Source organism: Meleagris gallopavo, chromosome 3 (genome assembly GCF_905368555.1).
Source record: "Meleagris gallopavo chromosome 3, MGAL_WU_HG_1.1, whole genome shotgun sequence".
Taxonomy (NCBI): domain Eukaryota; kingdom Metazoa; phylum Chordata; class Aves; order Galliformes; family Phasianidae; genus Meleagris; species Meleagris gallopavo.
In genome coordinates this window covers 31,867,907-31,891,487 of record NC_139406.1, presented here as the reverse complement: position 1 = coordinate 31,891,487, position 23,581 = coordinate 31,867,907, and the positions used below count along the sequence as shown (strand labels likewise).

At 35.6% G+C, this 23,581-nt stretch overlaps 1 protein-coding gene across 2 annotated transcripts in view; it reads left to right on the top strand.

The window, feature by feature from the left end:
- Positions 1 to 23,581, top strand: part of LPCAT1 (lysophosphatidylcholine acyltransferase 1) — a 60,335-nt gene that overhangs the window by 9,866 nt on the left and 26,888 nt on the right. For both annotated transcript variants that reach the window (XM_085220578.1, XM_085220577.1), the window contains exons 4-9: positions 5,389 to 5,498; positions 6,901 to 6,961; positions 9,404 to 9,462; positions 15,619 to 15,653; positions 18,223 to 18,277; positions 22,018 to 22,100. In XM_085220578.1, the coding sequence (XP_085076704.1) occupies positions 5,389 to 5,498; positions 6,901 to 6,961; positions 9,404 to 9,462; positions 15,619 to 15,653; positions 18,223 to 18,277; positions 22,018 to 22,100 (403 nt within the window). The remainder of the gene's footprint in view (positions 1 to 5,388; positions 5,499 to 6,900; positions 6,962 to 9,403; positions 9,463 to 15,618; positions 15,654 to 18,222; positions 18,278 to 22,017; positions 22,101 to 23,581) is intronic.

The window sequence follows — 23,581 nt, the reverse complement described above, 5'->3', positions numbered from 1 at the left end:
CATTAGATTCAGAGAAGACTAGTGAAAAAGTCTGAGGAACAGCTAGAGGGATAAAGAGATTGCAGTTGCTTTGGATGTAGCATGAATAATGCACGCTGAGAAGTTTCAATTGCTTCTTATATATTCAATCTAATTTTAAGATAAAGCTTCAGTTAGAAGTGTAAGACTTACTGCAATCAATTTTAAAAACTATTCACTTGATTTTTTTCATGTGTGAGCAAAAACAGCTGCAAAAGAAAGCTTTCTCGTTTTTGTTTTCTTTTTTATACAGAGAGTTGATGGAATATTACTAGAATATATAGCACTATTAAATATATTAGTATTTTTTTCCTGTATATCTGCATTTATTTTATGTTGTGCAGCCACAAAATTCATGTAATCCATTATGAAGTGTTCAGAAATATGCCATGGAAACTAAGCATGGCATTTAGGATTCGGAGTTCAAAAAACCCTTTCCTTTATAAAACAAAAAAAACCAACAACAACAAAACATTTTTGTATGAGCAATATTAATTACAATAACTGGGATTCAGAGTTCAAAAAACCCTTTCCTTTAAAAAAAAAAAACACAAAACAAACACTTTTGTATGAGCAATATTAATTACTTTAATTTATGGTGTTAAAGGAAATGGACCTTAAGAGAGCAGTAAGGACTCGCAAATATTTGGCTTAAATTTTAGTGAAAATTTCTTAGAGTGAGGTGGTTGTTTTTTATATATATATATAATATATAGCTTGAAAGACGTTTTCTGTGGAGCAGATGCTACTGAGCATCCTTTCCTTCTTTCATCTTTAATTCTAATGTTATTTATACCTCTCTAGAAAAATAAGTTACAAAAAAAAAAGAAAAAGCCCCATACTGTTGGGCCTCTTACACTCCAAAAATGTGGCCATTTTTTCTGTATTTCTCAATAAACTGTCAGCTCTTCAGACACACCTTGAATTCTTTAGTGAAGAATCGGTTTTTATGTTCTTCAGTTCTATAAATCTTGTGAACTTCCTATACCAGATCCAGTGGAGTTGTGGAGTCAGCCATTGATAATGCTAATCTTGCTGTCTCTTAATTGAGGATTGTTAACAGTCACTTGGAATTTTCTGAGAAGTTCTGAATAAAGTACATCCATTTAATTATGAGTTGACTTCTCAGAACGTGACAAATGAAGCAACAGAGGAAACTTAAGGTAATCTCAGTAAGGACTTTGGGTGAAGAGATGATCTGCATTGAAACATGTATGGATGTCTGCTGAATACATGTAGTAGATAATGTAATGACACTGTTATCAGGACATTATACATTGTTTACTAGAAGGATCAGGTGGTGTAGCAGGCAAGAAAAGATCGGGATGCTAATAGGTTACTAAGATTGTTTCCAGAAGTACTTGAATGGGCAAGCTGCCTATATTCTACCCTTTCTTTGCCAGTCATAAAATATTAATCTTTTGATCCACTGACAATTTTAGTCCAGATGATTAAAGGCTTTTTTTTTTTTTAACAGGATTGAAAGTATGCAACAAGTGTTTGTGTGTGACTGTTTTACTGCTTTCTAACTTGAAGGCAGTTCTCCTGAGCCATGTAACGCAGCTTAAGAATCAGACTTAAGTCATGATTTCTTCAGACAACTTTCTTCTTTTTAGGAAAAGAAAACAAACAAAAGTCTTCTCTCACTCTAAGAGAGTTACGAAGAACTCTTCAGTTAGTGATTAGTACAAGTGAAGAAAATCACCCACTTGATACGCATGCAGTGGGTTAAGCTCTCTGGAGAGGATTTGCTTGACAAGAGTCCCCACTTGAAGTCTTGTATCCAGCTCTGGCACCCACAGTACAGGAAAGATATTGACCTGTTAGAGCAGGTCTGGAGAAAGGCCATGAAAATTATCAGATGCCTGAGAAAGCAATCCTTTGAAAAAAGGCAGAGAGATCTGGGGTTATTCAGCCTGGAGAAGAAAAGGCTCTGAGGAGACCTCATTGTGGCCTTTCAGTACTTTAAGGAGGCTTATAAGAAAGATGGAGAAAGGCTATTTATTGTGACCTGTAATGGAAGGACAGGGAGTAATTATTTCAAATTGAAAGAGGGTAGATCTGGATTGGATATAGGGAAGAACGTTTTCATGATGGTGTACTGGAACCAGTTGCCTAGAAAAGTTGTGGTTGCCCCATCGTTGGAAGTGTTCCAAATCAGACTGGATGGGGCTTTGGATGACCCCATGTAGTGGAAAAATATCCCTGCCCATGAGAGAGGATTGGACAGGATGGTCTTGAAAGTGCCCTTCCAAGCTATTCTATGAAACATACTTTAGATTTCAGTGATTCTAATTTTCAATTAAAAAAAAAAAAAGGAAGGAAATCAGCATGTAATAAGCTGAAAATGCCTAAATAGTCTGTGCTCATCACTGTCATACTGAAGTTTGGCTTTTTAGAGTTTTGATAGATTGGAATGGGAAGTTCAGTACACCAGTACTGTGTAAGCTGTGTAGCCCAAGGAAGAAAACATCTGTAAATCTGTGACATCTGACATTGGCTGAGGAAGTTGAATCCATTCATTCATCAGCACAGGTCCTTATATTTTACTGTTTGTTATAGTGGCCCTTACTTCAAGTCAGAACAAGATCTTTCTGTGAATTTTGGATGATTACACTTAGCTGTCTTATTTTTGACCGATAAAGCAGCCAGGACAAAAATTATTTTTCATAGCTTGAAGTGCTCATTGCTGGTGTGGAAAATACTTCAAAGGGAAGTGAAGGGGATTTATCAGCAAACACAGTTTGGCACTGTTTGCTTGTTGGACAACTTTTGTAATTCAGTAATCTTCAGTGATCTCAACTTGTAAAAACTAAACTAAATTGATAAGCTAATATAAGCTTTAAACAATTGCTTCACATCTGTAACTTCATTCCAATACAGGAATTTGGTTACCTGTGAAATGAATAGAAAAATATGCCAGTCAACAGAAATTTGTAAAGGAAAAGGAGGTAATTTATACGTGGCAGAATACAGAAGAACTGTAGAGGAAGGGAAAATCATACAATGCTATAATAACTATCTATTGTTTTGTTTTTTTTTTTTCCCACATCCTGTAGACTTAAGAATGTTGGCTTAAGTTCACCTTTTGAAGGTACTTTATAGTCCTTTATTGAGCATCATGTCTAAGGATAAGTAATTCTATGGGAAGTACTTACATGTTTTCATCTTTGAACTTAAAAGATACCAAATTACTTCCCCATTATTTCTGTGAAAGATTCTGCAATCCAGTATTTGAGTTCCCCACTCCAGTTGTTCTTTTTCCTCATCCACAATGCTTTTAAGAGCACCATGGTACAGCTATAGTCTTCAGTGAGAATCTCACACTTAAATACTGCAGAGATTCATCAGAACAGTCCTATTATGTGTTATAAATCTGCAGCTTATAACACTGTTAAGGTCACCAGCTTGAATGCCAGCATCCAGTGTTGGCATGGTAGCCTGCCTGGAGGACACAAATGAGCTCCAAGGAGTATTTTGAATGTATTGCTAAGCTTATTCATCTCATAAAGGCCAATCTGTGTTCTGATTATCTTTATAATAGTTCCCTAAGTAAAATCTGCTTACTTAATTTCTTCTACTATTACCAAAAAAAAAAAAAAAAGTCCTGTTATAACAAGTTGTCTTTGGAGCTCTAAAATTTCTTGTTCATTCCATAGCCTGAATTCCATTATTTGGGCCTCATGCAAAAGAAATGCTGGGAGAAGGCTGAGGATGGTGAGGGTTGGTTTGTTTTAGTTGCTGTAGCTTTGTTTTATATTGCAGTAATAAGGGAAATTCAGGACTAACATCAATTAGAAACAAAGCAAAGTTGTGAAACTATTTAAGTGTGGTTTTACTTCCATTTTTTTGTTTGTTCCTTTTTTTTCCTTTGTGGGGTTTTTTTGTTTTTTTTTTTTAACCTTCTCAGAGCAGTAGCCCCAGCTGGCCCATGATGACCTTTGATGCTCCCCTAGCTAACACTGTTCTATGGATACCGGCCAAGGACAAGCACGTAGAAAAAAGTACAAGAGTGTTGTATGGTAACTTCTCTCTGATTAGCTGTCTTCTAGGCTTCAGCAACTTGTGGGATAAAGGTAATTATCCAGCAGGTGGTCAGATGTCTGGCATTTTCCTTTAAGGTGTGATGGATTAGTTTCACAGAACCATAGAACAATTTTGGTGAGTGCTGGTGCAAGTGCCAGCGAGGTGCCAACAGAACTAGAAGCTTCTGCTGAGTATACCAGTGTCGTTCTTCACACTTGTTTGTTGTTTTTTTTTCCCCTCACACATTAAGTACTGGCTGATCCATTAATGCAGCAAGTTTATCCTTGGTAAAAGAAGATTATACTGCTAGTGTCAGTGAATTCATCTCGGAGCAGTTGTAAATATGCAAACTGTCTTTTTATACTTGTGTTTTAGGCAAAGAGATTAGCTAATGATATAGTAACTTAAACCTCTGAGTAAGGCTACAAGATATGAAAATGATTTAAAAAAAAATGCATTTAAATACAGTTTGCTGCACTTAAAGCATGAAATAGTAGAGTATACTTGCAGATGCTTTACCTGTAGCACTCCTTGATATTGCAGAAGTTGTAAATACTGGGTTTTTTTTCTTTTGCTTTTAGGAAGTTTCAGTATCCTTGTGATAAACGTGCATGGATTGATTTCTGACTCTTGTTCACTCTCAGTTCCTGTGTATAAAATTTCCTGTATATAAAAAATTTTCCTGTATATAACCAGTGAGCCACAAAAGAAATGCCTGAGATCTGATTAATCTAAGGAACAGGCAAATAGGTGACAGCTCAGAACATAAGCATGTTTTTTCTCTTTTGACTTCTGTGATTCCCCCAGAAAAGATCACATAAGCAATATATGCAGTATATTTTTGGTAGAGTACCTTCAGTTGAACCTGAGCTGTCATAGGAAACAAAAAGTCTAAAAGTAGCATTTCAGGCCACAAGATTTGTTTCTGGTAACACTTGCACAGGCGGGCTCCTGCTGCTTTGCTGGGAAAGGGGAGGGATAGGTTTTGCAGGAGGAAGAAACTAGCTATAGTCAACCACACCTGCTTTGCTACAGAGAGCTGTGATACGTACAAACCTTTTAAATTGTGATGTGTGTCCATCTATTGAAGATTAAACAAATAAAGTGCCAAAATTGTGAAAAAGGTTTTCCTTATAGGAATTCATGAAAATAATTCAATATAACTCCACTATTTCAGCTGGGAATTGAAGTTTGTAATATATATAATAAAGTAGTTATGTTCTTGTGTCAGAAATTGTCTAGAGGACTGTTGGTGTGTGTGTGTGTGTGTGTGTGAATCTTTTTCGAAGGAAGTTGGGGGAAAAAAAAGCTATTTTGCTTGTTTTTGTTTTTCTTTCTTTTTAGCTCTAATCAAATATATCCGACCAGTATTTGTATCTCGGTCAGACCAGGATTCTCGCAGGAAAACTGTTGAAGAGATAAAGAGACGTGCTCAGTCTGGTAAATGGCCTCAGGTACTGTACAATACTACTGTGTGGCAGGTGACATTTGGCATTGTCATGCTTTGGATATGCAGTTCACTTTTGTTTCCTTTTAGGATGCTTTAGGTGTTTTCTTGGGGGTGGACTTCCCCCTTCTGTGGAATATCAAAGATAACTTTCTAATCTATACAAAACAACTGTTACAGTAACTTTTCATTGTAGTATGTTTCAAAGGGAGTCTGGGTAAGTTCCTGGGAAGAGAGTTTTATCAGGTGCTGCCAAGTGGACAAACCATGTCAGGTTTCGGAAGTTCTCTAAAGAAAAATAATCAGATGCTTGGTAAAATACCAAGTATACCAAGAGTATCATGCATTCTGCTTTTCATATTGTGACATGGCATATTGTCATTATTGGAGATAGAATATTGGCCAAGATAGTCCAAGCATTTCAAATGTTCCAATAGCTAGAATATGCCTCTGTTGAGCCACATCGTGAGAATGCTTCTAAAATTGTCTTTTTTTTTTTTTTTTCATTGTGAATGTGACTGCTTATAATGTGCTTTGGAAGACAGTAATGAGAAAGAAGGCATAACTACCTAAGGTCTACGTTTTATAGAAGCATGTGATTACTTTGAAAATGTGAAGCATTCTTCTTGTGGATTTTTTTAGATTAAGATATCAAGAAATGCTTTCTTTAATGGCATGGTTAATTCCACAATGGTTAGGTACACATATTGGACTATGAAGACATAAACAATGACAGAAAGGTGATGCATAGCTTTTAGTGCATGACTTTCATCAATATGTTTGAAATATGAAGAAACTGAACTGCAAAGCTGAAGTGATTTCTAGACTATCTAGAAAACTAGTACAAGGGTAGGCAGTAAAACCAGTAATGATAGTTCCCGTCCGTTGGTTTGTCCCTTTATGATGTGTATTTATTTCCTTTAAGTGTCACAGCAAAGTTTCAGCATTTCATGGCTTTCTGCCAAGGTATTTTTAAAACAAGTTTCATTGTTTCACAATTTAATATCTTCCTCTGAATTTGTTTCAACTTGAACGTTTTTCTTCTTGTTAGAATTCTGTTCAGATATTTTAAGCTTCTATCATTCTGATATCTGTATGCAAGACAAATAATAAATGTATTAAATAGACGCCAATCTTCCTTTTCCTAGCGTGTAAGAAGACTGGGTGCAGGAATTTTGTTTTGTTGTAGGACAGAGTATATTTTACAAACACAAAATGTTTATGAAAATTCTATCAAATCCATGAGTTTTCCTAGTCCCTGTTAATATTCTGATAGAATCAAAGGCAAAACTTTGAATGAAGGCAAACTTTTCTATTGTAATCAGTTAACATGTCTTTCAAAAAGATGTGTTTATAAATGAATCCACATTCAAATATTTCTTAAGTCAACTTTTTTCTTTTACTTCAAGATAATGATATTCCCAGAGGGCACATGCACAAACCGATCCTGTCTAATTACATTCAAGCCTGGTAGGTATGATGCTCATTTCTCTGTTCTCTACAGAATGTTCTTGTATCTTCAGTTTCTGAAATGCCACTTGCATTGTAATTTGTTTGCTGTTGCAGAAATTGAGTTTTGAATCTTGTAGTAGGGTGGGCTTGGAGCAGAAATTTCCGATAGTGTGGAAGAACTATGCTTCTGCTGTTATGTAAAACATTTATTTTTGGATAATTCAGATTTTTTTTCTTGCCTTCTGAGATTCCTGAGAGCTGGAGGTTTCTTACTTAGTGTTTGTGCTTGAATTTATTCCCCTTGAATCTCACTGAATTTAGATATAATGTAATGGTATCAGCTGGTATCCATTTCAGACTGCTATGGCATTTGCTGCTGTGTAGTGTTTTTTTCCTGTCTTCTTGCACTTTATTGTTGAGTTGTGTTCTGGTGAAGACAGCACAAGAATCTTACCAGTATAGCACTGTTGCAGAGACTGCCTTTTTAATGCTAGATTTTGTATTAAATATGTGCATTCCAGGCAGTTTACAATTAGTAGAACCCTGTTATCTTACCAAATACGTAACACTGACCACTACCACAGGTGTAAACTGCAGTTTGATAGGATTTTTAACATTGCAGTGAACTACCAATGTTTATTAGAAACTTGCCTTTGTGGTGTAGGTAGGAAGATAAAAATGAAGAAGCTGTAGTGAGCAAATCAGCTGTGAATGTGTTTGTCTCTTCCTAGTTTTCTGCCTAATTCATTGTGTTCCATTCTTACTGTGTCTTATTTTATGTTGCTTGCAACTTGGGTATCTGTATTGGAATACAATGAGTCAGCATTGTGATTCTGTGCTCTGATTAATTTGGCTGAAGGAAACTCGCTATTATATCCTAACAAAACTTTTACAACACTTTTCCTTATCCCCTCTTAACTTTTACCTTTTAGATGAATGAGTGATGGTTAGAAGAACATCTACTTCTACTTCTTTTGCTCTTTCTTCCACTCCTCTCAATCTTTTCCTCTTTCCTAAATCCCAACCATGCTTTGAAAGTCTATCTAAATTCTTCATTAAAGCCTTGATTCCTTTCTTCCCTTCTGTTCCACAGACATTCCAGCTACCGGGTACCATACCACTTTTTGCCTCAAATCCACTATCTTCTTCTTCTCTGGTCTGGTACATGCTGCTCTGTCTGCCTCTTGACTGTTTCACTTTTCCTGCTGCAACTTCCATCCTCCACCAAATCTTAAGACATCTCACTTATATCAAGTAACTTCAGGCCTCCATTTGAATAACTGCTTTGAGGATGCCTTTGCCTATTCTGCTCTCATGCCCTACATTCATTATACTCATTATACAGTTTTCTGTTTGTGTTTATGCAAGATAGTTTTAGAGGGAAAGCTATCTAACTTTGTATAAATGGGAGTGTTGTCATATACCTCTTAGATTTTGTCATCTTCTGGTTCTTTCTAAAGTTACTTTAGCTGTTGTTCTTGGAGACAGAGAGAATAGAAAGAATAAGTGGGCCAAGTACTGTATCTCTGCAGGATACCATTCAAGTAGCCTTTGTTAAAGATGTTTATATTCCATCAACCATTTTTTTTTTTTACACCTATATAATTATTCATTTTGTAAAATAAATGAAATGTGAAGCATACAGTATGCAACTGTCATTCTGTTCTCAATTTTAATTGGAATATTAGACAGCATTTAGTAAACTGCATGCAAAACTTTATTTGAATCATGGAATGGCCCGGGTTGGAGGGGACCTTAAGGATCATGAATCTCCACCCCCCTGCCACAGGCAGGGCTACCAACCTCCACGTGTAATACTAGACCAGGACTAGAGATATCTCTTAAAATCAAACTGTTTTCACAAGAAAAAGAACCATATTGCTAACATGAAGCTGCACTTCAGTACAGTGCTCTAGTACTCTAATTCAGTATGTTCTATTACATTGTCCAAGAAACAAATAGGCCTCTCTGAGGTGAACTAAGGTGGGGAAAAAATAAACTTATCCTGTTATTTCATAAATGATGCACTTCCTATAAATGGGTGTTGCTCAGCTAAGTGTAGATAGCTTTTTACATTAGAAAGCTCAGATTCTTCACCAGAAGATGCTGTTGATCATGGGAACTATTCTGACTTAACTATTTCTTCTGTACCCATATTTATTTCATTTATCAAGTTTGGTACCAGGCTTTGAATTGTGCGTGTGACAATTTATGTAAATGGAGGATAATGTAGAAAATACAAGCAAACATTCTAACTACTATCTTTTGAAAACATGGATATCACTCTTCAGTGATTTTTAAAAATTACTTTGAGCCTACTTTAAACCTTAGTTTTTCTCTATCAGCTAATTCCTATGCATATCTATCTGACCATTAATCATGTAATCCTTTCTTTACTGCAAAAAAGTCTACTGTACCAAAATCTGCTATAAATTAATTGTTGTCATATGTACCTTCTAGGAGCATTTATTCCTGGAGTTCCTGTACAGCCAGTGGTTTTACGTTACCCAAACAAACTGGTAAGTTCAGCTTGCAGTGTAACTGGAAATCTAGTGGTGCTTCTTCTAAATTCACTGATGCATCTGTAACTTTTTAGGTCAGACAACTAGGTTTATAAATTTGGAAAATATTTATAGATGCTTATTTGCTAAGTATACATTCTGTAAGCCCTCTAGCAGTGTAAATAACTGAAAATTTACATGCTTTTGCTTTAATTAGTTTAGGTTGCTCCATTAAAGTAGTGCTTTAAGTGTTACTCAGGTTGTTGCAAAAAGTATTGTATGTTTGACAAGACATAAGTCATTTTTTTACTAGGATCTTTGTGTTTTCTGTTATTGCTCTGTATGCTAGAGAGTTTTCTTCATTGATTGCTGGAAGATGTTTTTGCACCTTCTGCCTGTAGAGATGTTAGATAAAAATTAACACAACTAGCTACATGATAATAGAAAAAATAAGTTGGGAATCTTGGCATTTTTATAAGGTGTCTCCTTGTCTATGCTTCACGTTTACTTTGCATTTGATTGAAGAGTGCTAGATGCTAGAGTGTTTGAAATAGTCTTTCAGTATAAAATCAGGTTAAGGTAAAATGTGAAGTGTTAATTACAATATCTAAATTTAACAGTTGTTATAAATGTTTGTGAAGGTAAAGACAAACAAAGGTAAAGCTCTTATGGTCAGTTCACCATTCTTGTTGTGGATACTTTCTTTTCCTACTGCAGGAATCCCATCGTTCTTCATAACTCAGTTAATTAGGTTATGCTTCCAAGTGAACTTTGTTAGGGTGCTGTGACAAATATAGTAGCCCATTATGCTCAGGTAGGGTAAAGTGCATTGTAGCAAGCTGTCCATGACATTTCAGTACATAATTATTTCCAGGAAAAAGATTTTCTCCGTAGTTTTAAAATTTTCTATCAGTTTCAAATGTAAGGTATATGCCTTACATCATACTTAATATACCTTTTAGTCCTAGTTTATATTGGTTATAAAAATATCAAACCATACAAGGCTATCAGGTGTTAATTAGCAAGCATCTTCAAAAATATATTATTGTACTAAAATGTTCTTATTGTCTGTAGTACATAATATGCAGTGTTTGTAAATGAATATTAAATATTCCTAATGTTCTATTAGCTGTAACTGTAAACTTCTTATAATAAAGTAAATCGGTGTGAATTTCCTGAGCTCATTCCTAATCTTTAATGTTGTTGCAAAATGTCTTAAACCTATAAATATTCATATAAATAGCCAACAGAGGTGGCCTGTATGTCTGTGCAGCTTTACTTTTTCCTTCTACTTTTAATTACTGTAAAGCATTGCTGAGTTTTTGGAGCCTTGCTGAGTAATTTAACCTCCTAAGATCTCTTCCATTGAGAATTGAGGGAAGAGGATAATTACTGTCACTATTTAAATTCAGATTTGCTTGGGATCTGCAGAAGAGTTGTAACAAAGTTTGAATGAGGAAGGGAAAGGAGGAGGATGATTTCATGGTATATGAAGATTAGATTTCTGACTAGGATGCAGTTAAGAGTTGAGTAGCAAGAAAGAAGAATGGAGTAGGGAGAGAATGTTTTGTTTTGTGGGCTAGCGCTGTATTTCTAGCAAATTTTCATTGTCTCTGGCTTCTTCTGTCATCTTGTTTGACAACTGCATATTGTAATTATATGTTTACAAAGGAATTTATCGTTAATATCTTTTCTTAGCCAGTGAACTGTAGTTAGGCATTGCATGCAGTTTCTCTGCTGCTTTTAGCTTGAACTAGCCGTTCCATTCTGCCTTCAGAGCTCAGACTTCTCAAAGTAGGGATGAGAACAGTCTTGGAATTGAGTGCACCTGACAGACTGGGGAGGCTTTTGTAGATCAGAGCCGTGTGTGGGTGAATGTAGCAGGTTTGTGTACTCTTACTTGCTTATTTCCTTGTACTCTGTGCATTCAAGAATTAGGTAAAGTGTACTGGAAGGGACTGAAATGTGGGGGGGGGGAGGGGGGAGAAATCAGTTCTCTTATAGCAAAAGAATTATGGGGGGTTGGTCTTGATGATCTCTAGAGGTCCCTTCCAACCCCTACAATTCAGTGATTCTGTGAATTCATGCCAACTAGAAATAGATTATTTTCTGTCAAGGTTGCCCTTCAATCTTTGTAAGGCCTTGTGACTGTTTGCAACAGATGATGTCTCTGGTTCTTTGCCATTGTTTATTTAGGAATAATAGTATGTTAGTCTGTTGCTCCTCTTGATGCAAGATCAGAAAGAAATTAAGGCTTAAAATTAAGGCTCAAAACTTCTGTTTTCCTAGCCCATTAGTTAATAGTTCGTGTACACTATTAACTATATTTTAAGTAAAGGAAATACTGTGATATTCTCATCCTTATCAACTCAGTCCTTTTGCAATTCATTTTTACACTAATTCCCTTCATTGTGAATGTAGCTCTTCCTTTTTTGAATTTTCTGTCAGTGCTGGTAATTATGGAGGGCTATCTGCTTTTCTAAATATCAGAGCCATTTTTAATATTTTTTGATGTCCAAGCTTCTTCTGAAGTTAATTGTGCTATTTGATGTGAGGTTTGACTTCATCTCTGCAGCATCACTGTACCAGGGCTGTGTGGGTGTATTTTAACATGCTCATTCTCATTCTGCTACAATGCTGAATTTTATGGTTGCTGCCTGATATAATTCTCAGTACTTTCTTATATCAAATACAAATAATGTGAAGGATATTTTTCCACTTAATTCAAAGGATTACTTATATAAATAGAAAAGTTTCAAAATGTACTTTCAATGTTATCGAAGTGCGTACTGTATCAGCGAAGTGCATGAGTGAGTACTAGAATAAAGTGGTAGCTGTGCTAAATAAATATGAAAAGTATGTAAGCCAGGTATGGAAAATACCACTTCCAGTGTTTGGCTTACTCTTTCGATCATAAAAATATTGTAAACACTAGCAGGAGCCTACTGTAAAACAGTTCTCTTTCCTGAAGAACATGATTCACTTTTCCAGTACTGAGCATTTACTTCTTATTCCTGCTTCATCTTAATACTGTCAGTGAGAAAAAGCATGCATGTCTACTGTGGCATACACATTGGTAATTTCTCACAACATTGTTGATTAAATATGGGACTTCGAATTTGTCAGTGGCTGGATTCTGAAAAAAATTCTAGTGATCTTTTTGCCTGAACAAACTCCCAGGGGCTTGCGTTTTTATCTTCTTTTATATTCCTCTGCATTGTTGTAGTTTAGGGAGCTGACTTAAAATCATCATAAAATCATAGAATGGTTTGGGTTGGAAGGGATCTTTAAGATCATGTAGTTCCAGCCTGCCTATATGCAGGGACACCTCCCTCTAGACTAGGTTGCTCGAAGTCCTATCCAGCCTGGCTTTGATTGCTTCCAGGGAGGGGGCGTCCCTGGGCAACCTGTTCCAGTGTCTCACCACTCACAGTAAAGGATTTCTTATACATGTGTAGTAGTGTGGTGTTCTATGTGGCAGATCTAGTATTTGATGAGAAGAACATCAACTGTCTACATTCCAATGGTCTGAATTTACAAATGGAAACTTGGTGGGGGGAAAAAAACGAGTCCCTAATGTGCTTGCTTGTAGTAATATCAGAAATATCAAAAATGCCAGAAGGATTTTGTGGAGTTTCTATGTCCATAGTTTTGCTGTTAAACAAGATCACTGCATGGAGAAGTCTGCTTTCATGCACCTGAGCTGATTGTTGAAGATGGAATACTTTATCATATCTTATTTGATTTTTATAATTATTGAAGGACTACCAAGAATTTGTCTTTTCTTTCTTGAAAAATTGATGTTATTCCAGGCTGTTGCATTTTTCAGTGCTGCTTTCACTTGAGATGTATTTTTTGCTTAAAATTGTGATTAAGAAGGGCTTAACTTTTCTTTTTCAAGATCGTGGCACATACGATCACCTAAACTCTTTGAAATATGTTTGTGTGGTAGTACAGAACTAAACTAGAACGTTTTTTCTTAGGTTGATAAAAATATTTTTTCCTTGTCTTTTGTAAAACTGAATTTCCTGAGTCCTCTTAACTTTTTTTTAGTGACTTGTACTTTTTTCCCCCAGTTAATCAGAACTTGAAACTCATTTTCAGGCTTTTGCCTGAAAATCATGTCTCCAGGCATTGCAGTTTTTGTCATATGATACTTCTTCATCTTAGTTAATATTACTGTGATCTTTACTGTAATCTACTTACTTGTCAATTGTTATATACTCCTTTCCAGCTCTCAGTTTTCTTTTTGTTACTTGCATCTTGTTAATTTCCTTCACTGCTCTTTGCCGTGTTAGGGTTTTACACCCAGGTTTTGTTTTGACAGTTCATGAAGGTATAATCTTTATTTCTTTCAAGACCTCCTTAGTGCAGTAAAAAGGCTAGATGTCAGTGGTAGTTGGGAGTAATTTCTGAGTAGCAGAAAAGTTGGAGCTCATGTTAGACATCACCCCGTACTTGTTCATTTCTTTTCTGAGCATGGTTATAGTTCTGCATTCCAAAAAACATTCCTATTTGGAATTTGGATTTGGAGTTGTGAACTTGTTTGTCTCAGCCATCTAAAAATGCTTCTGGTCTTGCTTGACAGCAGATTGACAAGTTTAGATGTCTTGTAGCTTTTGCTTCTTGGATCAGACAGATATATTCCCAGTGGACATCAGGATGACTGTGAGCCAGCACTGTGCCCTTGTGGCCAAGAAGGCTGATGGCATCCTGGGGTGTATTAGAAGGGGTGTGGTTAGTAGGTTAAAAGAGGTTCTCCTCTACTTTGCCCTGGTGAGACTGCATCTGGAATAATGTGTCCAGTTCTGGGCCCCTCAGTTCAAGAAGGACAGAGAACTGCTTGAGAGAGTCCAGCGTGGAGCCGCAAAGACAGTTAAGGGAGTGGAGCATCTCCTTTAAGAGGAAAGACTGAGGGAGCTGGGTCTCTTTAGCTTGGAGGAGACTGAGGGGTGACCTCATTAATGTTTATAAATATGTAAAGGGTGAGTGTGAAGAGGATGGAGCCAGGCTCTTTTCAGTGACATCCAATGATAGGACAAGGGGCAATGGGTGCTTCAAGCTGGAACGTAGGAGGTTCCACATAAATACTAGGAAAAAATTTCTTCATGGTGAGGGTAACAAACTGGAACAGGCCGCTCAGAGAGGTTGTGGGATCTCATTCACTTGAGACATTCAAAACCTGCTTGGGTGTGTTCCATAATGTGTACCTAATCTAGGTGTTCCTGCTCTGGCAGGGAAATTGGATTAAATGATCTTTTGAGGTCCCTTCTGATATCTGACATTCTGTGATGCATGCCCTTACTGAGAAAAGTGGGAAAAATGCTCTTTTGAGGTAAGACATAAGGTCTTACTTGTCCTAGTAATTCTCCTTAGTTGAGAAGACTTTCCTTCAGTCATCTCTGCAGGTCCCAAACATTTCAGAAGCGTATGGGAACTGATGAATCACAGCCTGAATCTCTGATTGACCACCTGAGGTGAGCAGTGAGTCAGCCCTGGGAGCACAGGTGAAGGCAATTCACCTGTGCTGCCGGAAGAGGTGGAGCCTGGCTCCACCTCTCCTAGATCCAGTTAAGAGCTGACTATCAATGGGAAAGGATCTCTTCTGGAGATCCTTTCTCTGGAGTTTTGCAGCAAGCCCAGGACGTGGGTAGGCATTCTATCTCTTCTCTTTTTGTTACTATAATCTGCTTTGACAAACTCTCTTGTTTATTTCATAATTATAACATCTTTATATTCATTGATTATACAGGAAGTATCATAGAGTTCATACCTGTTGCTGGGAGATCCAGCTACTATGTTGGGACACTTGAGGAACACCCTCAAGTCCAGCTTGATTGCGCAGGAAAAACCACGTGGAGTATCTCAAGTAAAATCAGCTTATGTTACCATAACTTTATTTTCCAATATTAGCAGCTTTTGATGAATCACTGGATCTTTAGATGTTTTATAAATATGGATTTTTATGTGTTTAAGACTTGAGTTACTGAGCATTTGCTAGCTTCATAAGAGCGGTTGATTCTTGGTATTGCTGGCTTACTCTTATTGGGACTAAGAACTATTAGAGAGTATTGAATTTTCTGTGAAAATCTTAGTCATATGTCATCAGTTATACTATCCATAATGTAACAGGTTTAAAGTGCAATAATTAACTGTTATGCTTCCTTTTCTTAGGACACGATCACATGGACATGGCAAGGTCCAGGAGCGTAAGTGGTTATATTTTACTGCTTGAATCATTATTGCTTTCCTTAATTAGTTTTTATTGACATGATTTGTAGGAATATATAGTCAAGTAGTAATTGCTGGATGCTGCATTGTGGTGTGGGATTTTGTCTTTTATATAATATTCTGTAAGTATGGTAATATTCAGTTAGAAGAATCCAGTTATAAATGACGTACATCTGATGCTAAGTTTCTGATAGTTTGCAGGATAGATTTTTAGGGGATTTATTTCTTTTTCTTTTTCTTTTTTTTTTTTTTTTGTTCTGCATTGCATATTTTATTGTCTGGAAATCAGTTTGAATTGTCTTTATGGCTTTTGTTTGAAATTGGTCTAGTCCTGTGAAGGCAGTCATCCCATTTATGGAATTTGGAAATACCGTTTCTGTTGTCTTGACTGATTGTAACTTTAACATATTTAAAACAAAATGTTATTCTAGAAGTTCCTTAGCAAATTAATGTAATGTAAAATATAAAAGGGAGGAGTTTGTCTTCTTTTAAAAACATGTATGCATACATACGCTCTTTCCACACTGGAGTTCATTAAATAAAAGTTGGAATCAAAACCAGAAATTTTCAACCTTAAATTAAGGAGAATTTGATTTTATGATTAATAGTTTGCCGTTAATCATCTTCTTTGGAACTATTGTTTTGAATGTCTCATTTGAGATCCTACAATTTTAATAATAATGAGGAAGACATTGGGACTAGACAAGACTCAATTTGGTATTTTTTTCAATAAATTTTGCACCTTTAAATGGGTTAGGAACCAAGTCTAATTAAAGACACACAGATTTGGAGACCTTGAGGAAATTATCTATCGCTTCAAAGGTTTAACGTTCAGTTGAATCTTTACATTGAAAGTAAATGAATCTACAGTAGTGTCTAAAGTAGGCAAGTATGGCAGCATTTACTGCATGCAGACATTTCTTGTCTTTGCTTGTGAATTCCTACATCTTCCCTCCCATTTGCAGTGTAGGCCATCTAGCAAATTAGCTCAATCAGAGCGGAGAAACATAAATAACCTTTCAGCTTAGTGTCTTATCTAAGGAGTCGGGAACATATAGGAAGAGGAGGAAGAAGAGAAGGAAGGAGCTTGTAAATGTGTTGCCCCAAATCACTGCAGTGTGTACAGTACCTTCATTCTAAAATGTTGAACTCTACTAACAAAGTTGAATTAAATGAATCTGAAATAAAATTCTAAAGCAGCTTGTAAAGTTATGCAAGTTCATTCAGTCAATTTCAAACTACAGCTTTACTTAATTAGGATTAATTCTCTTGAGTGACTTAAACTGTATTTCTGATGTCCTAGCAAAAAATACTGTGAAGGCTGCTATGTTCTTCACTTTCTCAAGCAAATGTCTGCTGTCCTATGTTGCAGTATTAGCCAAAACTTAATTCTGGAAATATTGCTTTATTCAGGAGTGTCCAGTTTGAATATCCTGCCAATCTTTTCTAAAGTTGATGTAGTCCATAAAAAAGACTGAAAATGTTTCCTGGAAATTGTACTTTTTGGAAAGTCATGTTTTCAGTAGTTTGATTTTATTCAAAGCAGATTAACTTGATTCCTCCATGAAAACAAAGGCAGTTTGGCAGTGGCACGCAACTTAAATTTTCTCTCAGTCTGGAGTTAGATATGGCTTATATCAACTTTTAAACCCATGTTTATAATTTAAGATTAGAATCACAGAATGATAAAGTAGGTTGGAAGGGACCTTAGAGATCATCTAGTCCAACCCCCCTGCCACGGGCAACTTTCACTAGATTAGGTTGCTGAAAGCCTTAAAACCTGCCCTGCATATTGAGTGGCCACAAGGAGGTCTCCCCAGAGCCCTTTCTTGTCCAGGCTAAACAACCCTAACACTAAGGCAAAAACATGTTATAATCTTGAATGAGCGTATAGCAAAATGAGTAGTACTGCTTTTAGTAATACATAAAGTGCACTTTGTCTGCCAAAGAGGATTTTGATCAGTCCTCCCAGCTTAATGATTGACTACTGTCAGCTACTCAGATACTGTATAAAATGTGCCAAGTGATGCTGCCCCTTAACTTAGGTTCACTAAATCCTTTCCTGTATTTGAATCCTACTGGAATCAACTCGACCTTAGAGAGCAATATCTTGTCTTAGGCTATTGAAACACATCTTCTGCATTTCATTAACAAATTGAGGCATAATTTGATTATAGACAAAGATGAAGATAAAAATATAGTGATAGTAATAAAGCCTGCTGACTCAGTGCTGAATGCAACATCTTTCTGAAAAAGCCTAGCTCCTTCTTTTTTTACTATGCATACATAATCTATATTATTGTGTAGATTGGTACTTAATACATTGTTTCTGTGCTTTTAAGTGTTTCATAAGATGTAATTTCAATATAAAATGCTTTTGTTCCACCTTACAGAAGGTAATGTCTTGAAATACTCTAAGAACTTATCTGTTAATTTTATATCTGAACATAAAGAAGCAAGAATGTTAAATGAAGGCTCTGGAGCATAATGTACTACACTTTCACTATGTTTAAACTTTTTCTTTTTCCTTTTTTTTTTCCCTTTTAGGTTAGAAATTCTTTGGCTTACTTTGTGTCAGTTTCACAATTCTGTGGAAATTGAGGTCAGTATAAAAACAAAACAAAAAAAAACCATCAACTTGTTATTCATCATCATATTGTACTTAAATCTGCAGTAAAAGTTTGCATTCAAACTTTGCTAACATGGTTGGTTTAGAGTAAAAAAAAAAAAGTTAAAATACCACTTTTATAATGGTATCTGTATCTGAAAATGTAACCTAAAATCGAATAATGCAATATAGTTTTCCCTTTAGCTTAGGCCATTACTTCTTCCTTTTATTTAAATTGAGTAGATATGTTTCTGATTATGCTGAGAGTCTTTTGTAAATAACATTTTTTCTCTTGTAATGGCCTGATTGCTGTTCCAGCCAATGAATGAGCTGTGCATATTAGATACCTAAATATGTGTACACTGGTATACAAACTAAGGACTATCTTTTAGAGAAAAGAAAATCATTGTAAGTGGTTTCTTATGGGTCAGATAAGTTATTTTAATGTCTGACTAATAGCTTTTTTCCTTAGGCTGTTTCTTACACTGTTCCAAATGTGAAATCAGGGAATACGAAACTTAAGTTTATGTGTATTTGTAATGTTGTTTTGAGGAAAACTCTAATCCCAAGGGCGAAACTATTGTAGTAGAAATGTGAAAACCATTAAAAGGTATTCATCTTTGGTAGATCTGATAGCAGGGTAAATAAGCAGGAAGAACTATTGCTGTGGTAATATGCAACATATTCTACTGATTGTATTTAATCATTGAAATTTTGTTTGTTTGAGTTTTTTTTTTTTAAACAATGATCAAACAATAATAGCCACTGAATCACTATATCTGTTGGAGAGACTTGTGATTTGCATTATCATTTTAATTGAGTTTTTTAGCTGTTAACAGCTTAAAAAAATCGTACTCACAAAATACTGGTCCGTTATGTCAAAAAGAAGGAAGTGGTTTGTTTTGGTTTGTTTTGATTTAAAAAAAAGAATTCAAATTGTATTTAAGATGATAGGAACTGCTGACATACAAAATGTTTAATAGTTATCTGAAACTGTTTTAACAGCAAAACTACTCAGCCTTCTTTATTGTATTTTGATAATCCATAGCAGATCATATTCGTAGGGGAGATTTTTTTGTTTTTAAGGTACTCTGCTTCCCTTTAACAATGTGACAACTGGATTCTCTTTCCCATTGTGATAGATCATAACACTTTTTACCCTGTTTGATTTATATCATATTTTTCAAGTAATCTTAGTATTTGAGAAATTCCATTGCTAAGATCACTTACTCTCTGTAAAAAAAAATTATATTATACTACGTTCAGATATAGCTTAAAAATAATATTTTGCCTTTTAGGAAGTTATAATATGTATGAGGTAGAAAGGCTAGGAAGCTACTGTCTTAATGCGAATGTAGGACAAGCCAGCTGATCAGCAAGCTTTTACTTTATCTCAGGAGCATGATTTTCTGCCCTAGGCAAGAAAATTGAGTCCTTTCACACAAGTGAGCACTGCAGAGCTTTCTTGATTTTTTTTTTTTTTTTTGAGACAGCATGTGCCAGCAGTCCCTGAGTTCTGTAACTCTCAGAACTTGCACAAGGACAAGTTCTGATCTTTAGTAGCAAAATATACTGTACTAGAGTAGCAACTGGCAGAGGGTGGAGGAACAGATTTTTTGGAAGGCTCTTTGCAAGTGTGAGGCAGAGTACTTCATGAGCTACATGTTGAATCTGGTTTTGTAAAGGAAGTGCTGCAAATTGAGGAATGTAGTGGAACAATGGGTTGTTCTGTGACCACAGTCATGGTTTTTCCTTGTCTCCAAAGTTATTTGGCTTTTATTCCTACTTTGTTTCATCAACACAGGAGAATACAAGCCAACCTTGATACCAGAATTACTGCTGAATCTCCAGTAATTGAGGGAGGTGTACACCAATATGATTTTAGTGCTTTTATTATTAGATAATAGCTAGTAAGGCCTTGCTGCCAAGCAACCAAGTACTGAGGTTTCTTGATCTGCACTTCTCTGTATAAATTGGATGTTGTGGTATGTCAGGTTAAATGTTAAAATACATCCAGCATGCTTATTTGGAAGCAAACATCTATATAGGTTATATTAGAAGCTAGGCATATTTTGCATCCCAGCACAATCACATACTTTTTTTTTCTTCAAGAGATTGTGATCATCAGCACATATAGTTTACTTTGGCTTGTGTTAGTTTGTTTTCCTGGCCTCTTGGCTCCAATATTTGCGTATCCATCCCAATCTGCAGCAGCTGAGAATTCTTCTGTTAGTTTTGTTATTGATGCCGAAATGTTTATGCTGTTTCTGTCTGGGCACAGGCATGCAGAACATCTCTGAAATTACTTCATATTCAAACTTGTTCTGTGTTTGGATGAATTACTCAGTAGCAATTTGCAACTCCAAGTAAAATGAATAGAGTTGGACTTAGCATTTAAAGGAACAGTCTTTCTGTCTTTGTTAGCTTTGCATGCTTTGTCTTTCTGTGTATCATATTGCATCAGACTCATGTATCTGTAAATTTAGATGATAGAAGTAGTATGTTTTCATTTGCAGTGGTACATACAGAGAAAACTGTAGGAGAATCCCAAATAAATTCAGGATGTGTTAATCTTTGAACATGTCTAAGAAACAGATAAGCATCTAAAGGCAGCATTTTGGGTACTGCTGACCATAACTAACTTTAGCTATTGAGAGTGATTTACTTAAATGACAAAATTCATATTTATTCCAATACTTATATTTTTTTAAAGACCAATATGCAATTCCAGGATCGTAACTCCAGTTGTGTACTACTCATAGATCAGTATATCAAATATAGCTACACTTATTGCAGTTGTTTTTTGTTTCAGAAGCTTTCCACATAACTATGAACACTTTGTTCATAGTATAAATTCTCTCACAGGACTGCGCTACCAAAGAAATTGCGCTGATGCGGGGTATGGAGGAATCGGAGTGATCCCTTCTTGTTCCTCATATCTTGAGAAACTAATTGCTCCATGGAACTGGAATATTCTGAGGGTTTTTTATAGGTGAGATAGGCAGTGATATTGGGGTTTATGTCATAATTAATAAACACTTAGATTCATAGACACATGCTGGAGCTACTTTTAACACAGATCATCCCATTCTGAAAACTTCCTCTTACATCACTGGTGTCAAGCAGCTTCACTCTGATTTTCTTTGGCCATCTTCATTTACTTACAGTTTTTCTATTAGTTGAGTACTAATATATCCAGTGTCCAGTTTGGAGGAGAAACTTTCAAAACCTCTGACAGCAGAAGATGAAAACATTTCTGAGTTGTACATTGAACAGTGATATATGATTACGAAATATGCAATGGGAACAGTAAATAGCTGATGTCCTGAGAATTTGGGTTCTTGATATTTAAGCTATAGAACGAAGTTCACATAGCAGATGTGTTTCTTGGTTATCTGCAAAGAGCTGAACAGAAAAGGAATATTAATTTGAATGTAAGAGGCTAACGTGAGAAAATGCAAATACCTTCTAATGATTTAAAACTTCCTGTTCCCACTTAATGAAAGGAAGATAGAACCCTATTTGAGTTCCATGAAGTAAGAAAGAAATGAATCTCTGGAAGTATGATGCAACTCTAAGCATTTAAATTTTCCTTTTTTTACTCTTTTATAGTTATTTTACTAATATGATTGTGTAAATAGAAACAAAATGTATACATTTTTCACCACAGTGCTGTAATACAGATTATTTAAAACCTTAAGCATTCTTGGTATAATTCAGTTTTCTGTATGCAGTTTCTTCCTGTGTATATTCCTTCAGAAGAAGAAAGAAAAAATCCAGTGTTATATGCCAATAACGTCAGACGTGTAATGGCAGAGTAAGTATCTTTTAATATGTAATCAATTAAATCATGTTAGTGTATTTATCTACTTGCAAAGCAGCTTGTACTCCACAGTAGTGTATACAAACTATGTAGCAGTTATTTAATTTTCCTGTATGGGGAGGGCAGGGAGTCACAAATACAGCAGGAACTATAGTAATTGTTTTATTTTTTAACATGGTTTCATATAACAAGCCTATTATTTTGCTGCTGTGGGTCTTTAAGTCCTTTGTGGTGGAAGGTACAGTTGAATTGTATGAAAGTTAATGTAACTGAATCTTCTGCTATTGAGGTTCAGTTTTCAGCTCTGGCTTTTTTTATTGAAGTTAAGAATAGTTTGATGTACTCGTTGTTATCCTAGGGGTTATTTCAAATAGTAACACATAGGAAAACTGCTTCTATTTTAGAAATAGAACATTCAAGTTCAATTAGTTGCTTGCATTGTATCGATGGGAGGACACTGAGAACACTTAACTAACATTGAACGCACTGACCTTAGTTCTCTTCTGTTTTTCATTACCCTCACATTTAACAGTTCAAAAAATGTTACATTCATTTTGTGTCCTTGCAGTAAATCTTCCACTAGTTAGCAGGTGTTCTCTTTAGTGTTTGCAGAGAACCCTTATGGTTATTAATAACTCTTGAAGGATTTAAGAAGTTTTGTACTACTTTTGAAAGAACTTGTAAAATCTTAATCTCTTCTGGAACTCAAAAGAGAAGTTCCAGTTTTCAACCGAAAGCCAATCTGTGGACAGTAGTTCTCTGGTTTATAAGCAGAACACAACTTTGTGAGTTTTTTTAAGGATGCTGAGCCTATACTATAATGGAACAATTCCCTATCTGGTGTATACAAAGAACCTTTCTCATAAAAGAAAAATAAAAGGATCGGCGTGAATCAAACTATCTTTGAGTTGCAGTGGCCTCAAACTTCTGTAGTTTATATTAAGATCAGCTGGCCCAACATAAAGTACACACCTATTTGAGTATGATCTCATGGGTTTCTTTTTCATGGACCATGATCATCTCATTGATGTGCATATTATGACCAGAAGTTAACCAATCTAGGTTGTTATTCTGAAAGCACTTTTTCCTGCTGTTTTTCAGGAACTAATTTCACAAACTTTTTAATTGAATATAAATATGAATGCATATGTCTGCATTTTCTACCTTTTAGGCCTCAGCTTGTACAGGTAATGTCTCTGACTGTGTTTTTCTTTGGTTTCAAAAGTAGCTTTAGCTTCTTCAATACTGAGTTGAAATCAAAATCCTTTTGTATTAAACTCTTAGCCCTACACAGCTTATGACTTAGCTTCTGAACTCAAGAGCCCCTTGAGCTCCAACTTATCTGGTTTTGGTTGATCTTACAACAGAATTTACTGTGAACAAAAGTTGTCTCTTTCTCTACTTTGCTTTTGATATTTGTAATGCTGAAAGTCTGAATGTACACATACATATTGTTATAGTTCATTTTGCATTTT